Source organism: Rutidosis leptorrhynchoides, chromosome 1 (assembly GCF_046630445.1).
Source record: "Rutidosis leptorrhynchoides isolate AG116_Rl617_1_P2 chromosome 1, CSIRO_AGI_Rlap_v1, whole genome shotgun sequence".
In the NCBI taxonomy this organism is placed as follows: Eukaryota; Viridiplantae; Streptophyta; class Magnoliopsida; order Asterales; family Asteraceae; genus Rutidosis; species Rutidosis leptorrhynchoides.
This window is the reverse complement of record NC_092333.1, coordinates 455,517,797-455,541,026: the sequence shown is the minus strand read 5'-3', so window position 1 is coordinate 455,541,026 and position 23,230 is coordinate 455,517,797. Positions and strand designations below refer to the sequence as shown.

The 23,230-nt window shown below is 35.6% G+C and overlaps 3 protein-coding genes across 3 annotated transcripts; 1 reads left to right on the top strand and 2 right to left on the bottom strand.

Moving 5' to 3' along the window:
• The first annotated feature begins 467 nt into the window (after nucleotides 1-467).
• LOC139873767 (LIM domain-containing protein PLIM2c-like) lies at nucleotides 468-2,168 on the top strand. The gene is made up of 5 exons (XM_071861627.1): nucleotides 468-602; nucleotides 1,211-1,310; nucleotides 1,399-1,424; nucleotides 1,510-1,599; nucleotides 1,731-2,168. The coding sequence occupies exons 1-5, from the start codon at nucleotides 468-470 to the stop codon at nucleotides 2,115-2,117; spliced, it is 738 nt and encodes a 245-aa protein (XP_071717728.1). The 3' UTR covers nucleotides 2,118-2,168.
• Nucleotides 2,169-3,356: 1,188 nt separating this feature from the next.
• LOC139903812 (uncharacterized) lies at nucleotides 3,357-12,439 on the bottom strand. The gene is made up of 3 exons (XM_071885827.1): nucleotides 9,796-12,439; nucleotides 3,532-3,699; nucleotides 3,357-3,373 (listed from the first exon to the last, which is right to left on the bottom strand). The coding sequence occupies exons 1-3, from the start codon at nucleotides 12,437-12,439 to the stop codon at nucleotides 3,357-3,359; spliced, it is 2,829 nt and encodes a 942-aa protein (XP_071741928.1).
• An 88-nt stretch (nucleotides 12,440-12,527) lies between these two features.
• LOC139903796 (uncharacterized) lies at nucleotides 12,528-13,568 on the bottom strand. Its single transcript, XM_071885826.1, has one exon. It carries the CDS (start codon nucleotides 13,566-13,568, stop codon nucleotides 12,528-12,530), a length of 1,041 nt encoding a protein of 346 aa, XP_071741927.1.
• Between the last annotated feature and the right edge of the window lie 9,662 nt (nucleotides 13,569-23,230).

Below are 23,230 nucleotides of genomic sequence, written 5' to 3'. Positions count from 1 at the left end.
TTTATATATAACAGTTCGCTAAGGGTTTGTGCGCCGTTGCGTGAAATTTCTTTATATTTCATTTTAGAATTTAAGGTTAGTTGTTAGAGAATTCTTAATTTAATAAATAGAGTTCAAATGGGTTTTTGAATAAGAAAATAATGCCATCATTGTTTCATTGATCAAAAATAAATAAATCATCCATTATTTTCACTACATATATAGAATTTTCCAATCACGTGTTTTTGCTTTATAAATTCATTCAGAATTCGATCTATAAACCGTTGCCAAACTTTAAACATAATCAATTTTCTGTGAGTTACTAAGATAGTTTATGTCCATTAAAAAAGAAATAGGTAATTACTATAAAACGTTGACATGAATCTTTAATTGTTTGGCAACCCATTTTTATTGGGTTTCTTTCCTATTGTTAAGTTTTTCAATTGTTTCGAAGGCAAAACTTAGAACAAAACTCGAAAGCCAAGAAAATGTCGTTCACGGGAACTTTAGACAAATGCAAAGCTTGCGATAAGACGGTTTATTTTGTTGATCTATTAACCGCAGATGGAGTCACTTATCATAAAACGTGCTTCAGATGCAGCCATTGCAACGGAATGCTTGTGGTATGTGTCATTGTTTATTTCTTGTCGTACACGGCCTAACTGGGTTATCATATGATTGTTTCTTACCCTTTGGCTGGCTGACCAAGATATGTTACTAGTGAGGTTTGAATATAAGACCTTTATGAGACACCAACCACTAACCTATGTTGTGATGGTTTGAACCTCAACTCGTTCAAATGTTTATTGAAATTGTTTTTTTTTCTGTTTATTTTTAGCGTCATTAGAGAAACTCTCTATATTTCAATTACTAAAAGAAATTGTACTTGTATATATTGTCATATGAAAAAAGTTATTTGTAATGATCATTTTAAATGCATAGCAAATTTTCTCTTCTTGTCAAAGGATTGCGTTGTTTTAGGATATAATTTGTGTTGTTGACGGTTTCATACACGTGTGTTACTAATCGCAAATAAGTCATTTTTCCTGTACACATTTTGTATCTCGAAATATATGTTAGTATCACAAAACAGAACGCGTGTTGACGATTGTTTTATGATAGAATATGCTCAATATTCTATATTTTATCGATTGCTTGGTGTCGTATTTAGATCGTGTTATTCAATATATAAGTATCGAAAACCATTTATGAGCTATCACTTTTGAAACAGATGTGCAACTACTCTTCTATGGATGGAGTCCTTTATTGCAAGACTCATTTTGAACAACTTTTCAAAGAATCGGGAAATTTCAGCAAGAACTTTCAAACATGTAACTTTTTTATATACTTATATTTATTTATGCTTAATTTATCAGCTACTTAATAGTAATTAATTATAAATATTCTCCATTTTTGCAGCAAAATCTGAAAGAGACAATTCACTGGTATGCACATCTACGTTATGAGGTTTGCATATTTATTTTATTTCAAAGTTTAGTTGAATAGAATAAATTCATGTTTGTGATGCAGACAAGGGCACCAAGCAAAGTATCATCTATGTTCTCTGGAACTCAAGATAAATGTAGAGCTTGTGACAAAACTGTATATCCTCTAGAAAAGGTAAAATTTGCACAAATACCTTCATGTTGTTTCTTTGGCACAATAAACACACGCATTTAATGCACATTGACTTGTATTGATACACATTATGGTACGACATGTTAATTATATGAACAATTTTGTGATTATAGGTGACAATGGAAGGTGAATCATACCACAAGTCTTGCTTCAAATGTGCTCATGGTGGGTGTCCTCTTACTCATTCATCGTATGCTGCACTTGATGGTGTCCTATATTGTAGGCACCACTTTGCTCAACTTTTCTTGGAAAAGGGAAATTTTAGTCATGTCCTTGAAGCCGCCAACCAAAAGAAAAATGTCACAACCTCGTCCGAAGAACAAGAACAAGAGCAACAACCACAAGAAGATGTTGGGCCCACTGATGATAGTCAACCTGAACCACCACCACCTGAGCCTGAACCTGAACCCGCGGCTAAACAACATGGGGAAGAAGAAGGAAAAGAAAAGGAAGAAGAAGAAGGAAAAGAAATGGAAGAAGAACAGACCAAAACAGATTAATCATACAACAATATTCAGACAAACACATTTTGGTGAATTTGTGTCAAATTAGAGGACATACCTTATATTTCATGTTCATTTAATTGTTGCCAATTTGATTGTGACACTGAGTTTTAACGTATGTACACTTATACAAGATTGTGTAAATTTATAGTTATAACTTATACATGAATTATGACAGATTCTCGAATATTGACTTATACTAAAGTTAGAATGAGAGGGTTATATGTTGAGTAATGACAGGTTAATTTGAACAAGAATTAGTTATTTGGATTTGAACATTTTCATCCAAAATCATCTTCCATCTCATTGGTCGTATTGGTTGTTTTTTTTTTTTTTTTTTTTTTTTTTTTTTTTCTCGTTTGTAACATTTTCAAATTCTAGTGCCATTTTAACTGTTGTTCGTTGTTTCAAGTAAGCAGACCTGTTAAGGCCTATATTAGTTGTAACCAAGGTTGGAGAACTCGGATCTCGGGGAGATCTCGTTTGGACATTTTTAGGGAGATCTCGGCATCTCGGAAATTTCTCGGGAGATCTCGGACGTTGACTTTTCAGTTTTTTAATATAAATATACATCTATCTACAAATATTTGTATATTTATATACACTTTTACGCGATTTTACAAAAGAATTCCAAAAATGAGTGAGAAAACTCGAAAAATTACTAGATTTTATGACAAAATCCAAGAAATGGCCGAGAAAATCTGATATATTGTGGCTTTGACCAAGTTTGACCCCGTTGACTGAGAGATCTCGGGAGATGGACATCTCGTCTCGACTGCCTTTCAAAAACGAGATTTAGGGAAAAAATAAAGAGATTTACAACACTGGTTGTAACCATCTTGATCATGGATTTTTTTATTTAAATATTTGTTCCTGAAAAAAAACATAAGAGGACAACAACGTGTTCTAAACATCAATCATATTTTTAAAAAAAAAATCAGACACATTCAATGTGGTTCAAAGTTCAAACACCTTCAAAATGTCAATATGAGGAATAACAAGAAAATATTAATTATTAATTAATTAATTAAAAAGTGAGTTTCTTTAGTATTCCTTATAAATATAAATATAATAACGTGTTGTAAACACCAATTTGTTTTAATATTCGGACACATTCAATATGTTTCGAACAATAACACGAACATACTGGTTAAAGTAATAACTATGAATATTCCTTATAAACTATAAATATAAAACCCTCTTAGAAACAGACTCACCACCACAAGCTTGGCAGAACTAAGGAGCTTGCAATCCTGAAAAGTAAACAATAAAACTAAATTAAACATATATACATGATAAAGCCATAGCCCAGAGACATAGGTCTATACCATCATACATAAATTTATTTTATCATAAACAACATCAAAAATATATGATATATAGTTATACACAAAGCCTTCAACGTACATACCATGTGGGCTAATGAAGTCGTAACCCCTACAAGTCGCGTCCTTACCCCTACGCCTCATCCCAGTATACCTATATTCAGGTCTACGTACATTCTCATCCTCATCCGATGATTCAGATGAACTACTATCATCCTCAGAATCAGCTGGCGAACTCTCTACGGGCATTATTTCTTTATAACATATTGCAAGATCAACGCAAAGAGATGAGATCGAAGAAAGGACATACATGGACAATATATGCCCAATAGAGGTGGCAAATTGGGTGGACTTAAAACCCCTTTTAAATTTCTTATTAGTTTCAAGTTGAACCACACTCACCTAAACTAGTGACATTTTACAAATAATCATTTTTGTTCAAACTACTTATATGTTAAATAAATAAGATTACATAAACTATATGGACATTAATACATATACCACTAGACTTTGAAGCATCCAAATAAGCACATACCTGGTGTTGGTTTAGTGAGAGCAAACCTGCTTAATGATCTGTTACCGTTAGTCATAGTGTTGAATAATAGATGAGATATAGTTGGTGGATACAAGTAGTCAAGTTGCACATGTATCGGTGGATGTAAGTTGTCAACTTGCATATGGTATTGAAAGGCTACACTTATGCCACGAAGACTTCAATTGTCATCACCACACAAGTTGTCTCCATATTATTTACAATATTGCCATTATGGAGTACTATAAATGGAGCAGTATATTAGCTCATTTAAATCATCCCAACACATTCTTCCTTCTTGTGTTCTAGTAGTCTAATAGAGAATTAGTAAGTGATAAATCTCCTAATTACAAGAGATATAAAACTTGGTACTTATCCTTGTAATTAGAGAGGAGTGTAATTCCTATTATTCATATTAGTGAAACGTTTATTTTCTTGCCCGTGGTTTTTACCATATTAGAGTTTTCCACGTTAAATCTTGGTGTTCCTTTATTGTCATTATTTCAAGTATTACTAGCGGTTTACTATAATTCGGTGTCATTTTTCATAACAAGTGGTATCAAGAGCTAAGGTCTAATATCTAGTGTGTATTAATCTACTTATAGTATGCTCTGTGGTTGCCACGGGAGTGGATTGTCCACATCCGAAAATAAGTAAGATTATTTTCACTCGGTAAAAGTCCTTGGGAGTGATTTCAAGAAAAATAGTATTGTCGAAAAGAAGATTGTAATTATAGCGATGTCTACGAAATTAGAAATTGAAAAGTTCAACGGGAGTAACTTCTCGTTATGGAAACTAAAGATGAAAGCTATCCTGAGAAAGGATAAGTGTTTGGCGGCCATCAGTGGACGTTCCGCCGAAGTCACTGATGAAAAATGGGAAGAGATGGACGGCCAGGCTATCGCAAATCTTCATCTGGCACTAGCAGATGGCGTTTTGTCTAGCATAGAAGAAAAGAAGACGGCGAAAGAGATTTGAGATCACCTCGTAAAATTGTACGAGACCAAATCACTCCACAACAAGATATTCCTTAAGAGGAAACTTTATGCGCTACACATTAATTAATCTACTTCAGTTAATCAGCACATTAATTCTTTGAATACTCCATTTTCTCAACTCGCTTCATTAAGTTACAATATAGAGAACGTGCTGAACTTTTACTTCAGAGTCTACCTGATTCGTATGAACAACTCATTATTAACTTAACCAATAATGTTCTCTCGGAGTATCTAGTCTATGATGAAGTTGCGGCAGCTATTCTAGAAGAAGAAAATCGACGCAATAACAAGGAGGACAAACAGGCCGGTTCACGACAAGTGGAGGCCTTATTGGTGCCAGGAGAGAGATCAACGGAACGTGGCCCAAGTGGGAGTCACAATCATGGTAAACCGAAGTCTAAAAAGAAGAAGACCTATAAATGCTACAATTTTGGCAAGAAAGGCCACCTGAAGAAGGATTGTCGGAGTTTAAATAACTCAAATCCTCAAGGAAATATTGCAAGCACGTCAGATGATGGGACTGCTTTGGTTAGTGAGGCAGTGGTAGCAAATGAAGGCAGAAAGACATTTGTTGATGTCTGGTTATTTGACTCGGGAGCTACTTTTCACATGACCCCTAGAAGAGAATGGTTCAAACAATATGAACGTATCTCAGGAGGATCTGTATACAGTTGCAATGATCATGAACTAAAGATCATTGGAATTGGAGATATCATTCTGAAGATGCACGATGGTACAGTTCGTACTATTCAAGGTGTACGACACGTGGAGGGTTTGAAGAGAAACTTATTGTCTTTAGGACAATTGGATGATCTTGGTTGTAAGATGGTGATACATGAGAAGATCATGATAATCAAGAAAGGCGCGGTTGCACTTATGAAAGGAGAAAAGGTGGGTGCTAATTTATACATTCTGAAAGGCGAGACGGTACAGGAATCGAAATCATCTGTTGCTTCGAATAGTTCAAGTGATAAAGTTGCTATGACATGGCATCAAAAGCTTGGACACATGTCTGAGCAAGGTATGAAGATTCTTGTTGAAAGAAATCTTATTCCTGGTCTTACAAAGGTATCGCTACCTTTCTGTGAGCATTGTATAATCAGCAAGCAGCATCGCCTGAAGTTTAACACATCAAATTCTAGAAGTAAATTGATTCTAGAATTGGTTCACTCTGATGTGTGGCAAGCACCAATTCAATCCCTAGGAGGAGCAAAGTATTTTGTATCATTTATTGATGATTACACTAAGAGATGTTGGGTGTACCCAATCAAGAGGAAGGCAGATGTGTTTGAAGTTTTCAAAGTTTACAAAGCGCGGGTTGAACTTGAATCTGGTAAAAAGATCAAGTGTTTGAGGAAAGATAATGGAGGAGAATACACTGGTGATGAATTTGATAAGTTTTGCAAACAAGAAGGTATCAAAAGGCAGTTCACAACAACATACACTCCTCAACAAAACGGAGTGGCAGAGCGGATGAACATAACCTTGTTAGATAGAACAAGGGCGATGTTGGCAACTGAAAGCTTGGGAAAATCATTCTGGGCAGAAGCAGTAAGTACTTCCCGTTACGTGATAAATCGGTCACCATCAACTGCAATTGAGTTGAAATCGCCGATGGAAATGTGGACTGGAAAACCAGTTAATTATTCCGACCTTCATGTATTTGGAAGTCCTGTGTACGCAATGTACAATTCTCAAGAAATGACAAAGTTGGATCTGAAGTCCAGAAAGTATTTGTTCTTGGGGTATGCTGATGGAGTTAAGGGGTATCGCTTGTGGGACCCCACTGCCCACAAAGTAGTCATCAGCAGAGATGTTCTCTTTACAGAATACAAAGATCTTGAAGATGTTAGCACTTCAAAAGAAACTATACCGATACAGGTGGGTAACGAGTTTCATAAAGATTCTTCTGAAGCAGTACCAGAGCACGATGAAAATCAAGTAGTCGTTGATGAAGCTCCAGCGACTCGTATTTCTAATCGGGAAAGGAAACGTCCAGGGTTGCACTCAGATTATATTATGGAAAGCAATGTTGCATATTGTCTTCTAACAAAGGAAGGAGAGCTAACAACTCTTCGCGAGGCACTAAATCATTCAGATGCATCTCAGTGGATGACAACTATGCAGGAAGAAATTGAAGCTCTTCATAAAAATAAAACATGGAAACTTGTGTCATTGTCGAAAGGTAGAAAACCTATTGGAAATAAATGGGTGTATAAGATCAAGTGAAATGGCGATGATCAAGTGGAGCGGTATCATGCAAGACTGGTGGTTAAAAGATATGCTCAGAAAGAAGGTAAGGACTTTAATGAAATATTTTCTCCTGTGGTTCGACTTACAACAATTCGAGTAGTTCTAGCGATGTGTGCTACATTTGATTTGCATCTAGAGCAGCTAGATGTGAAAACTGCATTTCTTCATGAAAATCTTGAAGAAGAAATTTATATGCTTCAACCAGAAGGTTTTGAACTACAGGGAAAAAAGAACTTGGTTTGCAGGTTAAAGAAATCTCTGTATGGTCTTAAACAGGCGTCGAGATGCTGGTACAAGAGATTTGATTCTTTCATAATGAGCCTTGAATATAACAGACTTTATGCAGACCCTTGTGCATATTTCAAGAGGTTTGGGGACAATGATTTTGTCATTTTGTTATTATATGTAGACGACATGTTGGTTGCAGGCCCCAACAAAGATCGTATTAATAAGCTGAAGGCTCAATTGGCTAGGGAGTTTGAAATGAAAGACTTGGGTGCCGCAAACAAGATTCTAGGGATGCAAATTCACCGAGACAGAGATAATAGGAAGATTTGGCTTTCTCAAAAGAATTATTTGAAGAAAGTCTTGCAGCGCTTCAATATGCAAGATAGTAAGCCAATCTCAACCCCATTTCCTACTAATCTCAAGTTATCCTTTGTTATGTATCCTAGCAGTGAATACGAGAGGAAGAAGATGTCTCGCGTACCGTATGCATCAGCAGTGGAAAGTTTAATGTTCGCAATGATATGTACAAGATCAGACATTGCACATGCAGTGGGAGTAGTTAGTCGGTACATGGCGAATCCTGGTAAAGAGCATTGGAATGCGGTAAAGAGGATCCTTAAATACATCAAGGGAACCTTAGATGTTGCATTATGTTATGGGGAACCAAAATTTATAGTCAAAGGGTATGTTGATTCAGATTATGCAGGTGATATCGATAAAAGTAAATCTACCACTGTACATGTTTTCACACTTTGTGGTGGAATAGTAAGCTGGGTTTCAAAACTGCAGTCAGTTGTGGCGACGTCAACAACAGAGGCAGAATATGTAGCAGCTACTCAAGCTACTAAAGAGGCAGTATGGTTGAAGATGTTGTTGGAGGAACTCGGACACAAACAAAAGAATAGCATTCTATTTTGTGACAACCAGAGTGCCTTGCATCTTGCAAGGAATCCAGCATTTCATTCAAAGACAAAGCATATATGAGTTCAGTATCACTTCGTTCGTGAGAAAGTGGAAGAAGGAACCGTGGATGTGCAGAAAATTCATACTAATAAAAATGTGGCTGATTTTCTAACAAAGTCAATCAACCGTGACAAGTTTATTTGGTGCCGTTCCTCATGCTGCCTAGCAGAAACGTAAGCAACATCATTGGCAAGGAAGGATTATCGTGTGAAGATTAATTAGGCTTCAATCAAATCTTCAAGTGTGAGATTGTTGAATAATAGATGAGATATAGTTGGTGGATACAAGTAGTCAAGTTGCACATGTATTGGTGGATGCAAGTTGTCAACTTGCATATGGTATTGAAAGGCTACACTTATGCCACGAAGACTTCAATTGTCATCACCACACAAGTTGTCTCCATATTATTTACAATATTGCCATTATGGAGTACTATAAATGGAGCAGTATGTTAGCTCATTTAAATCATCCCAACACATTCTTCCTTCTTGTGTTCTAGTAGTGTAATAGAGAATTAATAAGTGATAAATCTCTTAATTATAAGAGATATAAAACTTGGTACTTATCCTTGTAATTAGAGAGAAGTGTAATTCCTATTATTCATATTAGTGAAACGTTTCTTTTCTTGCCCGTGGTTTTTACCCTATTGGGGTTTTCCATGTTAAATCTTGGTGTTCCTTTATTGTCATTATTTCAAATATTACTAGCGGTTTGCTATAATTCGGTATCACTTTTCATAACACATAGCACATACAACTTTGGTTTCATACAAACCTTCCTTCCCTTTTTCAGCACCCTTTTTGGTCATATAGAATAAACACTCATGGAAATACCCAAGATTTATTTTATATTCGCACTTTATAAACTCAACACAATCGATGCGCTAAGCTAACAACATATATAAATTTGCTAATAATTAGTAAAACAATGAAAGATAATTATAGAGACGAAATTAATTGTTAAAGGCAGGTCAGCTGCTGAATGGATGAAAGAAAACCATACATACATACCAACTCATAGGCCTCGTTGAAATTATCAACGGCAAAGTTGCCAATAAGACTAACCATCGGATGCTAAAGTTCAAGCGACCTTATTTCATTCACATGATTCTATATAGATAACGAGCCACATGTAGGGTGTCAATCGCTAAAAAAAAAAAATTAATAAAAAAAAATATATATATATTAAATCCACTTGTGTCTATGCAATAACATTTTGAATTGTACAATTAATGGAAGAACTAGTTTAGTGGATTTATCAAAAAAAATCAAGTGGAAATACATCACCCAAATATATATATGTGCTGAGAATATGTGCGGGACCACGGATCGGATAAGATGATATAAATAAAAAAGGGATGGGAATTTTAGGCATACCAGACTCGTGCCAATTGATAATCTTCACTTTACACCTTTTCGCGATCCACTCGAAACTTTTAACTTGAATCTCACTAACCGCAACCGGTACATTCCAACATTTGTTCCGAAAAACCTTTTCGTTACGATTTTTCCATACTAGATAACAAACCATCCAAATAACACCTTGCCATATAGTTTTGCCCACGTCCGAGAGACATTGCCCTGTCTCACCAATCAAAAGACCTTGTATTCCGCCACTTGGTAAAGTCCCCATATTCCACCATTCCAGAATTTTAGACCAGATGTCACTCGTTAACTTGCAAGAGAGTAACGCATGGTCCAAGTTCTCGATATCCTCATCACATATTGGACAACGCACCGAATTAACATCAATACCACGTTTGTTGAGTTCGGGCAATGTTGGAAGCCTACCTTTTCTTGCTCTCCACACAAATAGTTCCACCTTTTTCGGGATAAAACTATTTTTTAAAGTATCAAGCGTTGAATGATTTGAATGTAATACCTTCGTTTCCAATAATTCATTTAGTTTCCGAGCTGTAAACAGACCATCATGACCCTGGTTCCAAGCCCAATAGTCCGCGACATCAGGCCTATATGGGACCTGCAATAATAATGAATTCAGCTCATCTAATTCAGCCTGTGTTCGGCCCATTATCGTTCGGGCCCAATTCCAGCGACCAACCCACTTCGAACCATCCCAAGCAATCCTATCTTTCACTTTAACTCCAGCCTCGGTCTCCAATCGAAATAGCCTCTTGAACCTGTTTTTTAAAGAAAAAGTGCCAAGCCAAACGTCATCCCAAAATGAGGTAGAAGCTCCATCACCAATGTGTTTGATAAAGGAACTTCTAAAAACCACACCGAGCGAGTCGATATAGTTTTCGAATTTCACAATGTTAGACCAAACAGAATTATAAAGAAAAGAAGTATTGAAATTTTCCACACCAAGACCACCGTTTTGACCATAAATACCCGAAATGACCTTGACCCACAAAGAGTTAGTTTCGGTTCGAAACCTCCACCACCATTTGCCGATCAAGGCCAAGTTTTTGCTTTTTAAAGAACCAAGATTTAACCCTCCTTTCTCGAAAGGGAGGAGGGTATCATCCCATTTTACCCATGATATTTTGTGTTTATTTCCCGACCCGCCCCAAAAAAAAGAACGTCTTACACACTCAAGTTTTTTTAACACACAAGGCGGAGCACGGAAGAGCGAGAAATAATACAATGGAAGACTATTCAACACCGATTTTATAAGGGTCAAACGCCCACCAAAAGACATCGATCTTGCTTTCCAATCCGAGAGGCGTTTCGAGAACTTATCAATCACCGGATTCCAACTTTCCATTTTGTTCATCCTACCCCCAACAGGAAGACCGAGATAGATAAAGGGAAACTTACCCATTTTACAATTATACAATCGGGCCATATTCTCCACCAAACTTTTATCTAGCCCCAAACCAAATAGGTTGCTTTTATTATAATTAACTTTAAGCCCCGAGGTTAATTCAAAACATTTCAAAAGCATCATAAGGTTCCTAAGGTTTTCCTCACTCCATTCCCCGAAAAAAATTGTGTCATCCGCATATTGTAGATGTGAAATTTGGATTTTTTCAAGACCAACTTTGACACCTCGGAATTTATGACTAGCAACGGCACCCTTTGTAAGGACATTTAACCCTTCCGCCGCCAAAATGAAGAGAAAAGGTGATAGTGGGTCCCCTTGTCTAACACCACGCTTCAATTTAAATTCATTAGTAGGAGAGCCGTTAACTAGAACTGAAATAGAGGCCGAGTGGAGACACGAAAGAATCCATTTCCTCCATCTTTCACCAAAACCCATAATCTCCATGATTTCTATGAGAAAATCCCAGCTAAGGCAATCGAACGCCTTTTCAAAATCCACTTTAAAAATCAAACTTCTTTCCTTTTTATGTCTCAGAAAACTAACGACTTCATTCGAAATAAGAGCACCATCAAGAATGTTTCGCCCTTTAATGAAGGCACTTTGTTCAAACCCCACAAGATTTGGTACCACCCTTCTAATCCGATTGGATAGAAGTTTAGAAATCACTTTATAGAAACTACCAATTAAACTAATTGGCCGGTAATCACCCAGACATAAGGGATCCGATTTCTTAGGGACAAGCGTAATAAAGGACGCATTGCACCCATTAGAAATTGAACCCGATTTCCAAAATTCCTCAATAGCACTCATCAAATCGTCTTTAATAATATGCCAAAATTTCTTATAAAATCTCATGTTGAAACAATCCTGGCCCGGCGCTTTAGAACTCCCACATTCGTTTACCGCATTCCAAACCTCGGATTCAGAGAATGGCGACTCCAAGGCTTCTGATTCCAGCGAAGACAAACTGAAAATTAATGGGGCAACATAACCAGCAGGTGACGATGTTATATCAGGCCCACCAGTGACACTATTGGGCCCAGACACACTTAAATTGGTTGGGAGAATGTTACTAGCCGTCGGCCCAGCATCAATTCGGTTAGCAGCCCGCATACAAAGCTTGGGACGAGGCTGGACAGTAGCACTAAATACATTCTTGAAATACTCAAAAACCGCTTGTTTTATCAACCTTGGGTCTTCGCACCAACTTCCATTAATATTCAACCCGCGCATATTACATTTGTTATACCTCCTTTTTAGAGAGTTGTGAAAATATTTGGTATTTTCATCACCCTCCAAAATCCACCTAATACGAGATTTTTTACCTCAACATGTTTGCCTTAGTTTTTTCTTTTGCCAACCAATTCTTTCGACAATCAAGCCAACACAACCGTTCTGAATCCGTTAGCATACCACTTTCGGCTTTCTTCTCCCATATCAATGCGGTTTCTTTCAGAGACTTAATTTCTTCATCAAGGTTTCCAAATTCCCTTTTACTCCAAGCCCTTAGCTCGACTTTAACGTTTTTAAGCTTATCTCGAAAACAACAATCTTTTTTCACCCCATGGATCGGCTTTTCCCATCCATCATGAATAACCCTATCAATTCCTTCTCTATGTAACCACTCGTCAAAAATATTGAAAGGTTTCGGCCCAAAATCCATTATCTTATCTCTAAGGACAATAGGACAGTGATCCGACTCCCTTCTATCCAAGGCCATAACGGAAAGATCTTGCCACATGTTAATAAAAGAGTCTGAGACAAGAAAACGGTCCAATTTGCTAAATTTACGACCGTCATCACTTACCCGAGTAAACTTCCTCCCACCTATTGGTATCTCAATCAAGTTGTTTCGAATAATAAAATCGTTAAATCTTCTCGCCCGGCTTTGATGGAAAGAGCAATTTAAACAATCCGATTCTTCCCTAACTTCGTTAAAATCTCCACATAGAACCCAACCCACATCAAAATTCCCCATGAGATTATCAAGGGCTTCCCACATCTTCTTTTTAGCACAATCGTTATGCGGGCCGTAGACATTCACAATAATCACCTCATTATTCGTACCGAACCATTTACCCCTAATTGCTAAGTAGAATTCATTTCCGGCCGCGCTATCTACAACAAAACTTTTAGTGTCCCAAATAATTAGCATACCCCCCGAGTTACCAACAGCTTCTTTTTGGATGAAAACAAATTCGCTCATCCCCCACAAAGCTTCAACCCAACTATCCTCAAGATGTCGACACCTAGTTTCTTGAAACACCGCAATGCCCGGTTTTTCCGAAAAACACAGACCTTTAACCCTCCCGAACTTGCCCTCCACCCCAAAACCACGAACATTTAGAGATAAAATCTTCATTAAGAAAACAAAAGGCAAACGAAACTGACCAGCGGGACATATTAGTTGAGGTCGGGCCACCTCAACCCAATTTGTTCCCCATAATCTTTTAGCTCCACATTATTGATGGAACCCCCGATTGAAACCCCCATGTCTTTCGCAGAATTAGAGCTTCTACCTTTCGATTTCTTCTTTGTGTTTTTCTTACAGAACTTACAGTGAACTTTGGAATTAGAAGTTGAATTGTTCCCATTATGAGCCAGCTTCTGGAGTTTCTTGATCCTAATCGAGGTCTTCCAATTACCCACCGCATTCAAGTAACAGCAATCGCAAATTGAAACTTCTCTTGAGTTGTTGCTACGATTCGAGCACGATTGCTCTTTTTGCTTTACTCTCTGATGACCTCCATTATTAACCACGCCCTCATTAGAAGAGTCAGGCCCAGCTACAAAATTTGCTTTACTCAATTCAGGGGGCTCATTATTATTATTAGGTCCATCTTCACATTTTTCTTTAACCTCATTTACACCACTCGGCCCAACAAGCAGCCCACAAGAATCCGGATCGAGCCCAATGTTAGGCCCACCTTCAGCCATCCCATCAGCGTAATAACCTACCCCCACAACATTTGTTTCGGGGCAATTAACAGCAGTTTTACTAGCAGTTGGAAATTTCTTGGGACTAGGAATTGGGATATTGTTGTTCATTGTTTCTGCAATTGGTTCCAACAAAACTTTTGTCAACCCCAAAACAACCTGACTGTTGATCTTCTTCAACCGGACAATCTTTTTTCAGATTCCCGATCACCGAAAGTTTCCCGGAATCCAGGAATTTTAACGGACTCAAAACCTTCCTCAACACTGTATTCATCTTTTAATTCAAGATCATCATCTTCAGTTGGACCAACAAAGTCATCTTCATCACTTGAGACACCATCTGAATGTACAAACTCTGAGCTATAAGCAGAACTGATTTCACTATCTGAACCATCATCACGTTGCTGTAATCATCAGGAAATTTCTTCACCTCTTCTTTGACATTAATGAAGTACGCATTCCCCTTATGTTTTAATTTTAGAGCATCATTAACCACTTCCGGATGAATTAATTTAACGAACACCCTACCAAAGTTTAGTTTCTTGGCCACATTGAGGGAATAATTATCAAACTCGAAAACAATACCCCACCACTCAGCAATTGAACGAAAGGTATCTTTCTTCCAGCAATGGGGAGTGTAGTGACCCGGAAAATTTTGACTAATTTTGAACCAAACTCTCGATACGATTTAATATCTTTGACAAGGTAAGCAAAGTCTGTTAATCTGAGTCTCAAAATTTTTGAACTGTTTCATATATTCAATTGACCTTTGACTGTTCTCGATGATTCACGAACAACTAATTGTAAATAGATACATGTATATTTAAATATATATATATATATATGTAATAATTTGAAATATTAATTGAAATAATATATGAGTTAATTGTTGAAAATAAATATGTAAAATAATATGCGATATAATGAAAACTATTATTACAAATGTAGATATATATATATATATATATATATATATATATATATATATATATATATATATATATATATATATATATATGTAAATACTACTTGTAAATATATAAAATAATATTAAATCTATTTTTTTAAAATATATAATATATATTTATGTGATAAAACTTGTTATTTAAAACTGATTATATTTAGAGAGAGAGAGTAAATGGAAAATGGATGATTTCGAGCTTAATTAGTAAACGTCAGTAACACTCGGTTGATGTTTTGTTAGTTTTAATATAGATAATTGTACATGTTCATGATGGATTGAAATAAAAGTTAGACTGTAAATTGATTACGAAGATTTTAGATTTGTCAAAAATATTTTTTACCTTTTTAAGATTTAATATTAGCACTCCGTACATATAAATTGGAACAGAAAATAAATAATTATTGAACCTTTTTGATCAGGTTTCCAACAGTTAATGAGTGAAATAATTAAATAGATTTAATCTAAAAATTTAGGATTTTTAGGAACACTTTTATATTTTAACTGTTTAGCAATGAACCACGTTATAACTTAGTCCAACTGTCGGTAAACTAAATAACAAATTGAAGGCTGCTAATGTAATTTTTTTATTAGTTTATGTCATGGCCACGTTTTAAGTTTTCAAAGGAGTGTGATATTTATTATTATTATATATATATATATATATATATATATATATATATATATATATATATATATATATATATATATATATATATATATATATATATATATATATATATATATAAAATATATGCATATTACCAAGTGCCATATGTCTGTATCTGTTTAATTCAAGAACAAGTCACACCAACCCACACCCACTTGTGTAGCTTTGTTCCTTCTTTCTGTTAAACTTATCAATCAACCCTACCCTAAACAAAACCCACTATATCTAATTATTAAGGAGGATATATATATATATATATATATATATATATATATATATATATATATATATATATATATATATATATATATACCTTTACGTGCATAAATATGAACAATAACCATTACCATTCTTATTCAAGTACCATCTTCAAACCCATCACCTTTCATCATGAACAAACACCTTAAACCGTTGCAGCCTACTGTTTTCTGTTTTCTTTTCGCGATAACCACTGCTATTGCAGCTACTTATTTCTATTTCGATTCACAATTCACCCAAACAACTCCTATCTGCTATGCTACTGTTTAGTTTTAAGTTTAGATCCAAGAACATTCCACTAAATTCACCACCTTTAACCACCGTTTATATATATGAAACTGAGAAACAACCGGTATTTTTACTTTGGTCGAAACTAGACGTCTTGTTGTATTAATTCAAATGGCACCTGCGTGTTTCCTGTTTTAATCGAATATCATGATTATTCTGTTTCTATTTCTTCCTCGTTGAACAACACGATGTGCAGGCCTAAAACCACCACCATACACCACCATCGTCAACCAATAAAATGCCACCCCGCACTACCACTGTGACTACTAATGCTCGTGTTACTGTTACAGCGGCGAGTTATGATGATGATTAGATAAAAAAAAATAATGATGGTTAGAATGTTTTAAGATGATGATGGTAAATGGAAATAATAATAATAACGATTATGATAATGACTAAGATGATGTTAATGATAATGAAAACAATGATGGTTTGTTGTTAAAAGTCTTTGATAATAATTTTCATTCGATCTTTGTTGTTTTAGACGATAGGGTTTTTATTTTCGAGAAAACAAGGATCTACAGGTTAAGAAAAAAAATTAAACGTGGTGAATAATTCAAAAATGAATGTATGGTTCATTGGTTTAATGGTGGGTTTGCTGTACAAGAGGTCCTAGGTTCGAAACTAGGCTACTACTCATTTTTTTGTGATTATTCTGCTGCAGTCCATTAAGCTTAGTGGACTTTGGGTTAGGCTAGTAAAGGAGTTTAGAAAAGTTAACTGTTGGGCCGTATATAATAAGGCTGTGGCTATCGAATCTATTGGGCTTATGTAAAGAGGAATGGGCTGTGGCTTCGTTTGCAGTATTGGGCTAGGATCCAGTTATGATTGGGAAAAAAATACAGCTTATATAGATATGGGTAGTGACATTAATTAGAAAACCGAAAATAGACAGATGGTTAGTGGTGTTTTGGGTTAAGCGGGAGGTCGAGAGTTCGAGTCCGGGCAATGCCATTTCATTCTTTTTGAAGCCTATTTTATGTGAGGTTCGTGAATCCGAGGTCAACCCTACACTTGTTAAATGACGTCATATGTATTTTTACCAAAAAATACAGTATGGTGAGTTCATTTGCTCCCTTTTACTCTTTACATTTTTAGGACTGAGAATACATGCGCTGCTTTTATAACTGCTTTACTAAATACTTTTGAAATATATTTTGAACTGCGAATACATGAAATGCTTTTATAAATGTTTAACGAGATAGACATATGCAAAACATTCCTCGAATGAATTATTATGCAAACAGAAGTTCTGCGGATTATTATTGAATTATGTGGACATGATAATTGCCACCATTGAATTATGTGGACATGATAATTGCCACCATTGAATTATGTGGACATGATAATTGCCACCATTGAATTATGTGGACATGATAATTGCCACCAATTGAAGTGAATGTTATATATCGAGAGAATGATTTTATACACAGGGTACGTGTATGATATTTTGTACACGAGATATGTGTACGGTTACAAAGATTTGTTAAAATGGTTTCGTACACGAGAAAGGTGTACTGTATTTAAAAGATATTGCATGTACATTACAGGTGGGTATAGGATTTGGGCCCATTTATACCATGCAGCATTTAAATCTTGTGGTCTATCAAAATGATGAATTTTATTATTTTATGATAAACCTATGAACTCACCAACCTTTTGGTTGACACTTGAAAGCATGTTTATTCTCAGGTACGAAAGAAATCTTCCGCTGTGCATTTGCTCATTTTAGAGATATTACTTGGAGTCATTCATGTCATATTTCAAAAGACGTTGCGTTCGAGTCATCAAGTTCATCAGAATTATTATTAAGTCAATTATAGTTAGATATATTATGAAATGGTATGCATGCCATCAACTTTCGATGTAATGAAAGATTGTATTTTCAAAAACGAATGCAATGTTTGTAAAATGTATCATATAGAGGTCAAGTACCTCACGATGTAATCAACTGTTGTGAATCGTTTATAATCGATATGGACTTCGTCCGGATAGATTAGGACGGGTCTTCACAGTTGGTATCAGAGCGGTGGTCTTAGCGAATCAGGTCTGCATTAGTGTGTCTAACTGATAAGTCATTAGGATGCATTAGTGAGTCTGGACTTCGACCGTGTCTGCATGTCAAAAGTTTTACTTATCATTTGTATCGAAAATCACTTGCTTATCATTCTTAGTCTAGACACGTCTTACTGCATTTTGTGCATCGATAGTGTATAGAAAAAATTTCATATCTTAGCGTATCTGATAATTCATATCTTAGCGTATCTGTTACTGTAGACCTTGCCTGACAGCTTCCGTAGATTCCTCCGTAACTTATGGGATTTTAGTATTATATATGCATATGTAGATTATGTATTGCAAAGTACTAATCTACATCCTATAATCTATTTCTTATCGAAAATCATTCATCTGATCGTACGAGATGAATCCCTCAACCAGTTCGAATTCCTCGGATTCCGACAACTATTCCGATATGGAGTTTCACCTAAGCTTCGAAAGCAGCGTCACCAGAATGAATCAACCAATCATCCATCCCCAATTCATCTGATGGGTTCGTAGTCGACTTAATCAATGAAGACAAGAATAAGTCGATCTTTTCCACCAACCGAATTCACCTCTTGGCGAAGAACCTGAAACACTTACCGGCGAACCTGTTCGAAACACCATTCTCACAATCATTTCCAGAGTATCTCGCCACGATTATATTCTATCTAAAATTTTAAACCTTATTCATCCGCTCGTTCCGACCGAAAATCATCCCGGGATAATAGAAGAAGTCAACGAACTTCGCGTTCGAGTAATCAATTTGGAGAATATGGTGCAAAACTTTCTAGCTTCAGCAACATTACCAGCACCAACAATACCATCAATAAGAGCACCAGTACCATCAACAATCCATGCCTCAACATCTCATTCTGTACCTCGAGTATGATCATCGTTCTACATGACGTTCTACATCATATATCTTCGTTCGACATGGTGATTATGTAATCTCTAATGTTTTAGAGATTATGTACTCTAGTTCTAGCCGTAAATCTGATGAGTTTAATATCACATTGACTCATTAAATCCATAATTACGTCTGAAGAAAATATATATGTATATATGTTTTCATAAAGATTGTAATTAAAATTTTTATTGTACAAACTGTTAATGGTGAAAATATTTTAACGGGTAGGTAATGCCCGAGGAATATTTAGATTTCGCATTAATAAGTTACACTGTACATTCTTCGAATCTGATTCAACAGTCATTTACTATCCTACTTGCAACCACAGCTATACGAATCCGTTCATCACAGAATAACCATTTTCATTCAATTTCATATTTGGATTTTGACCTATCATAATCCGACAAGTGGCATAATGAAGAAAACATTGGACAAAATAAAATTCGTTAGAAACAAACAAATTAACTATGAGAAATTTTGTTAAGAATCCACGCTAACAAAATCCTAGCTAACTGTTCCTAGCTAACTGATTACATTTAATTATCACAATTTATTTTATCGCAATTTACATTCTCGCAATTTTATTTATCGTCATTTAGTTTCTGTTATTTACTTTACGCACTTTATTTATCGTTATTTAATTTTTGTTATTTATTTTACGCACTTTAAATATCGGGACACGTATACAAGGTTTTGACATATCATATCGACGCATCTATATATATTATTTGGAATAACCATAGACACTCTATATGCAGTAATGTGGGAGTTAGCTATACAGGGTTGAGGTTGATTCTACAATAATATATATAGTTTGAGTTGTGATCGAGTCTGAGACGTATACGTGTCACGACACGTATTAATTAATTCAAATGTTATATATTGCTAACTGTGGACAATCAATTGAGGAATAGTGACATTGGACAATTAAAATGAATCAAAATATTTATTATAACATATGAAACTAAACATTTCTTCAAGTTTGCCACTTGATTTCTGAAATGTCCCGTTCTTATTGATTAAAAACGTTCCATATTAATTGATTTCGTTGCGAGGTTTTGACCTCTATATGAGACGTTTTTCAAAGACTGCATTCATTTTTAAAACAAACCATAACCTTTATTTCATAAATAAAGGTTTAAAAAGCTTTACGTAGATTATCAAATAATGATAATCTAAAATATCCTGTTTACACACGACCATTACTTAATGGTTTACAATACAAATATGTTACATCGAAATCAGTTTCTTGAATGCAGTTTTTACACAATATCATACAAACATGGACTCCAAATTTTGTCCTTATTTTAGTATGCAACAGCGGAAGCTCTTAATATTTACCTGAGAATAAACATGCTTTAAACGTCAACAAAAATGTTGGTGAGTTATAGGTTTAACCTATATATATCAAATCGTAACAATAGACCACAATATTTCATATTTCAATACACATCCCATACATAGAGATAAAAATCATTCATATGGTGAACACCTGGTAACCGACATTAACAAGATGCATATAAAAGAATATCCCCATCATTCCGGGACACCCTTCGGATATGATATAAATTTCGAAGTACTAAAGCATCCGGTACTTTGGATGGGGTTTGTTAGGCCCAATAGATCTATCTTTAGGATTCGCGTCAATTAGGGTGTCTGTTCCCTAATTCTTAGATTACCAGACTTAATAAAAAGGGGCATATTCGATTTCGATAATTCAACCATAGAATGTAGTTTCACGTGTAGCGACCCCGACAAATCGTCAAGTGACGGCGTCGACTACGTAGGTCCCATTACCTGGTCATAAGTCTTTAAAACAGACGTTGACCCAAAATATGTCGCATCCATTCAAGTGTAAAGATTGTTTCAAAGTTTACAAAGATAATTGACCACAAGTTAAGTTACAACGTTATAAGTACAAATGAAAACTATGCGACACAGTTTAAATAAGTTCAAAAGATGCTCCAAAATGCATGTATACTCGACATCCAAGCAAGTATCAAAAGAGTGCGGAAGCATGTATCACTAAGCATTCAAAACCTGAGAAAACATAGAAGAATCTGTCAACGAAAACGTTGGTGAAATCATAGGTTTAGTAAGTATTAAACGTTGTTTTTGAACCACAAGATTTTGTATTTCCATAACGTAGATAATCCAAATCATTTGCATTCCAAAAGTGTTGTTATACGCGAGCACTCAATTATCAAAACTTAACCAACGTTACCCCATCACACAGTGCTAGAACCCACACTAAAACACAAAAATATATTTCATCCGCATAACGGTAGCGAACCGTCCGAATGAGGGTTTGTTAAACCCGTATGGCCACACAATATAAGTTCTCGCTTACACCCTGCAAGTGTAACTAATGATAATCGAATTGAGGCATTTTTGTTCTAACTCGCACGTGGAATGTTTGTTTTCACACTTGTGTTCAAAACATAAAAGTAAGTAGTACAAGATGTAACAAAGTATATGTTTTCTCAGCCCACGATATAAAAGTATAAAAGTTGTTGAAAAGGTGGGACTATGATCTCACCTTGAGCGCAAGAGTGAAATAGTACTTCAACAAGTAAACGTGCAAAGAACAATGCTAGTCTCGACCTAAACAATTAGGTTGTATCAATAACGATAGTCACGAAGGGTCAAAGATGTTCAATTAGTCCTATGGCTCGACACGACTCGATTATGTAGCATGTGAAGAAAATTGTCAAGTTTCATGCAAGATACAAGTATAGAATCATGTTAGAAAGATTGCATAATTAATTGGTTAAGTTTGACAAAAAGTCAAACTTGGTCGGGTCAAAGTCAACGAAAAAGTCAACATGTTCGGGTCGGGTCCCGGACTATTTTTCTATGCTAATTATTCATATACAAGTATATTAGAACAAGTTTCATGTGAATCGGAGGTCGGTAGCTAGTCAAACATTTCACGTGAAATGGGACGAGGAGGTCAGAATCTGACCAGGTACATCTGCGCGCCGCGCGGGGATGGGGCGCGCCGCGCCACCATCTGTGCAGGTCTGTTTCTGTTTTTCCACAAGTATGCACGAGCCAAAATCAATTCTAACACAACAATTCACCCGCAAACACTTATAATGCCTATCATATATCGTTGGAAAGGTATTTTGACGAGGAATATAACTAAGCACTTATGGTCCAACAATAACATCATTTACAATAGCCGAAAACTCATCAAGCGAACAATAAAAGTCCATTTTCAAAGTTTCAAGTTCATCAATTGCATTTTGAGTTTCGGGAAACCAATTCACACATATGATATGCCGTTTTGAAGGTAATCAAGCATACAATCCAACTAAACACTTATCAATAACATTAACAAGCATTCAACGCATCAAAGTTCGTTTTAAGAGTTGTCAAACCCTAACCAAAACCTCAAAATCACTAATCATGTTAATGTAAGGTTTTCATGTCAATCAACACACCAAAACGAAGCTATTGAAGTAACTAACACTTTGAACACACAAACATTAACATCTAAACACATTTCATCATCCAAAATCAAAGATTAAGCATACACTTTTCATTTTCAAGCTAGTTACACCAAAACATCAAGATCGAGCATACAAATCATATATTCATGTTATACACGAGCCATAGACACTAACTAACAACATATCAAGTCAAAAACATGAATTTGAGAAATCTAGAGTTTTAGAGATGTTACCCAAAATCGGTGTAGTTAGTATCAAATCGTAGAGGATGACGAGAGGATTAAGAATATGTAGTCGGATTTGTTGTGAGCTTCCAAGATCAAAATTAGATGATGAATTTTGTGTTTGTGTTCTTGAGAGAAAAGGAAGAAAGAAAAAGAGGAAGAAGATGGTGAAATGAAGTGTGTGGTGGTGAGGAGTCACTAGTTAGCCAAGTTTACCCGAGTGGCGAGATTAGTCCCTCAAGTTTGTTGTCGGGTGCGGGAAATAACCAAACGAATATTTT